This window comes from Phytophthora infestans, genomic scaffold (genome assembly GCF_000142945.1).
Source record: "Phytophthora infestans T30-4 supercont1.2 genomic scaffold, whole genome shotgun sequence".
In the NCBI taxonomy this organism is placed as follows: Eukaryota; Oomycota; class Peronosporomycetes; order Peronosporales; family Peronosporaceae; genus Phytophthora; species Phytophthora infestans.
The window spans coordinates 4,120,447-4,126,446 of record NW_003303757.1 but is presented as its reverse complement, the minus strand read 5'-3'; the positions used below and the strand labels follow the sequence as shown (position 1 = coordinate 4,126,446).

Here is a 6,000-nt window from a genome sequence, read left to right as displayed (position 1 = left end):
CAGACTCTGCGTTTGCTGAGTGGCGACTCCATCATATTCTCAAATGTCGGTCTTCAAGCCTCAGTTGAAGTGATTGATGATCTGTCCACGCTTCCGGGCCAATTTTCGAGTTCCAACGCCAAGTATAACGAGATTTGGAAACTCGGTGCACGCGCAGTAAGCGCTGCTTGTCTGGATGCTGGTAGTCAAGTGTCGTCTTGGCGTGTGTCCGAAGAGAACGGCACATTTGTACCTAATCCACGACCGGGAGTGTCGTATAAAGCGTGGAATCTGAGCGATTACACACTCGGGTTTGAGAGCCAAATCATCCGCGGGGGCCTCGGATTTTACATTGGCTATGACATCACAGCGAACCGAGGATCGCTCATGTTCCACTTGTCATCGGAATATCCCGCTGACTCAACGTACGTGAACATCAACACGACTTTATTTCCACCCAGCACACTGACCCTTACGTATGGCTTCGACTTTGTCAACGCCACAGACATGACAAGTTACGTCCTTGGTACGTCTCGTGTGCCTTTCGACGTGAAGGAACATGTGTGGTATCGTGTGAAAATTGCTGTGAGCTCGACTGCTGGGAACTTGGTCGTGTGGCTGGATAACCGACAAGTGATGGACATGACGATCTCTGACATGGGCTTCAGTGAAACTCTCGCTCCTAGGTTACTCGACGACTGGGAAAGGTGCTATCGGCTTTGGTGGCTGGCAAGACCAGGCATCCTATGTTCGTAACGTGAAAGCCACGAGTCTGAATGACTCGTCCAAGACGCTCTACACGAACCCGATGACAGACGAAAGCGTAGTACTACCGGAGTTCGGCGTGCAGTCTAATACGTACGCCGCGTGCCTTGATGGGGCAAAACGTGACCGATACATTTGGTTAGGCGACTTCTACCACACCACTCGCATCATGGGCGTTGCCAACTCAAAACCTGAACAGATAACAGGCACTTGGAAGTATCTTTTTGATTACCAGGCTTCAAATGGGCAATTTCCAGGCCTAATGACCATGACGTACGAGACTCCAATGCCCACGCCTGAAGTCTTTATGTTTAACGCTGGCACGAGTGACGCATACTTGAATTTCCCCGACTACGACATTTTGGGGCTGATCGGGTTCGTGTCGTACATGGAGTATTATGACGATGTGGAGTTCGCGAAGGCTAACTGGGAGTCGCTGCAAAAAGCTGCTGCTTGGTTAGTAAGCTGCCGAGATAGCAACGGACTTATCGATGTCACGAAGTACGTGGCCGTGTTTCTGGGCTCAGGTACCGGTACTGCTGTGAACGCTGCTGCTGTCCAATGTCTCAATGGTATGGCCAAGGTAGCCAAGTCAATAGGAGACGAAGCTTCCGCTAACCAATGGGTCGAAGTAGCCTCCAGTATCAAAACTGCGATGAATGATCTGCTCTGGAGCGACACGTTGGGCAACTACGCCGTCGATGCATCGACTCCCCAGGTCTATGGAGTCTCGGCTATCGCTTTCGCGATTACTTCTGGGGTGGCAAACGAGACTTAAACTGACATTTGCGTGAAGAGTTTGGAAAACCTTCGTCGAGGCCCCGGATACTTCGACACGAGTGTTACGGATAATAGTTCCAAGATCTCACCCAACACGAACGGGTTCCTGCTGGACGCACTACTACAGACTGGACACACAAATGAGGCTGCTTTTTTGCTTGACAATCTGTGGGACGCCATGATCTCGAACGAGTATTATCGTTCCGGAGCAAGTTGGGAGTACGTTTCGCAGTCCCTGGAACCCGGACTCAAAGAGTTCACGTCGTTGAGCCATCCGTGGGGTGGAGCTCCTACATATGTTTTGACCAACTACGTTGCAGGTATTCGTCCTCTGGTGTTCGGGTTCCGCCACTGGATAGTGAACCCAATGGTAACAGGGCTGAACATCACGAGCGCTAATGCAACTGTAAGCACCCCGTACGGCGCACTGACGGCCGGGTGGGAGAAAACCGATAGCAACATTCTCAGCTCGACGATCGCTGCACCATTAAGAGCTGAGGGTGTGTTCGAGGTGGCGCTTCTCAACTCGAGCACTTTCCAGCAAAAATTGGCCGGAACAGGAGAACCGATCGTGTTCAGCGTTCAGCTTTAGTCAGTTTTACAGGGAGGACAGCTTTAGCTGGCTGAACGGCCTAAGCAATCTTATTACAGCGGCCGGGGACAGCAAAATAACTTTTGTAAGTCTGGTGACTCGTTGAAGAATCGATTTTTTTACCTATATTTCGCTGAAATCGTTGATGATTCTCTGTTTTTTTTTATTCGTTAAAACGAAGTCTTCGGGGTACTACTTTGTTCGGGTCAACGTATACTTGTACACAACTTTCGTACTACCCAATTTGTTTTGCTTAAATATGGCTCGATTTGAAGTTAGGAAAGTTCTTCTTGGCGTTAATAGCCCGCTCCTTTGATGGAAAATGGATTTCAAAAATTTGTTGGCTGTGTTTCTCTTTCCGCCTCACGAGAAGATTTAACTAAACTCGCTGCAAAGGAATCGCGCAATGCAAAAACTTTAATCGCTATAGTTTTTGTCTTGTGTCTGGCGGTAAGTGCTGTGCCCTTCTTGGCTTCGGTGATGCCGTACCAGCGAGCGTTCATACCCATCAGCTCGCTCTCGAATAGAGCGATATTGTCTCTAACCCCTTGAACGCGACGGCCTGTATTAGACACGATATCAGAAAAAGCTTATCCTGGACCAAACACGACAAGGAATTTTGACTTGACGTTTGTATTGAGGTTTACAAACTTTAAATGAAATAGGGGACGGGGTGCCGGGTTGTCTCACCTACTCTTTTCCCGCTCGAAGTGCGTCTTTCCATTTTCTAAAAATTGAGTCTAAGAGGTTTTAGTGTGGTGTGGACTACGTATGACAAATTCTTACAGTCAATAGCTCACACGCCACTCATTTCACTCATTAAAGAATTTGCGCCGAGTCCAAGAGATGTCAGGTTTTCGCGCCCGCTGGGCTGAGCTGAAGAAGGAAGGCTGGTCTTCGAAGAGGCCGGCTGGCCTCTCTGTTGACTTCACGTACTTGAAGCCTGGTAAGACCAAGAAGGACACCCGTGGCGTCGATGTTTTCGTCGGAGAAGAGGAATTAATGCGCTACTTAGACCGCATTGATCTTGGTAAGACCTTGAATTATTTTGCATCGCATAATGACAGTCTAACGTGTTGTATTGAAACAGAGAAAGCTGCCAAAGAAGCACAGCAGCCTACACTACCAGAAGCAGCCTCTGCTACGACTGCTGAATGCGTTGAGCCTCAGGAAGACGTCGATGCCACGTCTAGCGGTATTGTGATGCTTGGTCTTGAATATACACGATATTCTGCCGGCTAATGATGTATAATACAAACGTGGTACTTACAGCAGTTACGTTACGCGAGGAGAGCAATACAGAAGGTGGTGATCAGCAAAATGAAGACAGCAGAGACACGAATGATGTTGTTGCCCAAAAAACAACGCCAGTCAACGGTATGATGCTGTGTTTACCTGTATTATACCGTTTAGCGTGCGATCTAACATGTATATTGCTGCTGTGTTGTAGATGGAGTTAATGGCGTCTCGCGCAGTGATAGTGATGGCAGCCAGCCTTCACCGACGTTGCGCTGCACATCGCCTCATCTCTCTCCAACCCCACGAGTCGAGTACCCCGACGTGTCAGCTCGTATGACTTATAGCCTCCAGTCTGACGATGAGCCAAGCTCGGAAGATGATCCCGATATTCAACGCAATCTGGACCCGGCGTTTGACGAGGTTGATGAGACCGTACGACAAGAGGAGATTACAGGTCCTCGCCGGTCGGCAAGGATTGCTGCGTTTTGTGATGGTGCGTTTTAGATCGTATGTACACGTTTGTGATACAGGATACCGATCGTAGATTGTATACTTGTGCTGTAGCAGATATCAACATTACTGTAGACGCAGACGATGCTGAGGAGTACCAAGCCATGGTGTCCGATGCTGAAAAAGATGACGGGTGTTCTGACGGCGCTGACAGTGCACTCGGAGATGAAACTGAAGGCGGAGACGAAGACGAGCTGGAAGAAGATGATGAAGATCCAGCAGAAGCATTGTTTGACGACGATCTTTTAGCTGCGGTTGGTGGTATGGCTAGTATTACAAGCGGCACGATTAGCGCTGATATCCTGAAGGATATGGCAAGCAAAGGATGGTCTAATTCTGTATCATACAGTCTATTTCCATATCTCGACCAGCCTTATGAGCCTCGCACGGCGAATATGCAAGAGGATTACCCGCAGTTGTTCCGAGAACACTACGGACCTACACCGCGAAGTCTAGAAGCGGCCACGACGGTTTCTGGGGTGCTATTTTACTTCATGCAGCCTCGCTTGTGGGAAGACATCGCGGAGGCAAGCAACGAATACTATGATGAAAAGATCGACGAACGGGTTGAAGGACAGTATACGAAGCAGGAACAAAGAGAGAAGAAGATTCCTGGATACAAGAGAGCACGCGCGATGCGATCAAGGCTGCATTACTCTCTACGCCACCTATCACTGCTCGAGAGCTGTGCGTATTCGTTGGGCTTCAATTTGCTCGAACAATTGCTCCCAACAAGATAAAGCTGGAGAATCACTGGAAGACGACAGACGAAGGAGGAATTCCTCGTGGACGCTTCGGGATTTTCATGTCGCAGGATCGCTTCATGCACATCTCTCGTAATCTCCACTTTAGCAGCAACATCGACCCCCGCGCCGCAACAGATCGTGCCTGGAAGCTGCGTCCTGTGATCGACGCGCTCCAACAACAGGTCAAAGCGGGTTACATACCGCCTCCAGTGATGGCATTTGATGAGGCAATGTTGCCTTCAAGATCAACGTTCAACCGGATGAGAGTCTACATGAAGAACAAGCCCCATAAATGGGGGACCAAGCTCTTCATGCTGTGCTGCTCTACGTCAGCATACTGTCTCAGGTGAGTTGAGAGCGTGCCTCACGGCACGCTCCTTTTGTTGTTGTTGTAAAGTTCTCTTAAGCTGAAGGATACAAGTATGTAACAATGCAAATGTGTATGATACAGGTTTGAAGTCTACTGTGGTAAGCGGCAAACGGACAGGTCATCCTCTTCGAAGGACACCAACTGTGGACCAGCTGCCGTTATTCGCAACCTGAGGCAAGTTTTTGGAGCAAGAGGGACCATCGAAAAACGTCTAGTGGTCACTGACCGATTTTACACGTCACCGACACTCTCCATGCAGCTCCTAGCAATGGGGTTCTACAGTATAGGCACAGTGATGACCAACCGGCGTGAATTTTGCAAAGAGATTATCGTGAAGAAGAAGAAGCGGCCTGCTGATGTACACCGCGGTACCTACGCTGTTGCCGAGTCAACATTAGTGCCGAGTATGAAAGCAGTGTGTTGGTGGGACAACCGTCCTGTGCATTTACTGCGTGCGGGTGGAAGTACTGAGCAAGATCGCGCAGTTCGACGAGCGAAGTCTGGCGAGCAAGTCGAAGTGGCATGTCCAAGAGTGCTGAAACATTACCAAACTTTCATGGGCGGAGTTGATGTACACGATCAACTTCGCCTCCAAAGGTGAGTACATTTCTGCTGTATGTACAAGATAGTGTTGATGCTAACCCTGTATAATTCATGTTGTATCAGGTACTCTCTTCAATTGGCTCTAAAGTATAAGAAATACTACAAGTCGCTTTTTCTGGGCTTCATCGACCTGGCAACAGTCAATACTTTTATTGTGTACAATCGACGGCGTGCTATTGATGGAAAACCCAAGCTCAGCCATGTCAAGTTCCTGAAGCAACTACATTTGGAGCTGACGCAGTTGCAGGAGACGGATTGGGATGCTCTTCGCGCGGTGGAGCGTACCCCGAAGAAGTCACGCGCTCCGCCATTGCAGCGAACCCACGTGCCGGTGCAGGTGGATGCGTAGAGGGATGGAAACAACGGGAAAGGTCGAAAGCGACGTCAGCGAGCATGCAAAGTATGCTCGGTGCTTA

The 6,000-nt window shown here is 49.2% G+C and overlaps 1 protein-coding gene across 1 annotated transcript; it reads left to right on the top strand.

The window, feature by feature from the left end:
- Nucleotides 1-1,702: 1,702 nt before the first annotated feature.
- PITG_01765 (glycoside hydrolase, putative) lies at nt 1,703-2,116 on the top strand (the record flags this gene model as incomplete). The annotated part of the gene is made up of 2 exons (XM_002908332.1): nt 1,703-1,962; nt 2,017-2,116. 2 exons carry the CDS (start codon nt 1,703-1,705, stop codon nt 2,114-2,116), a joined length of 360 nt encoding a protein of 119 aa, XP_002908378.1.
- Between the last annotated feature and the right edge of the window lie 3,884 nt (nt 2,117-6,000).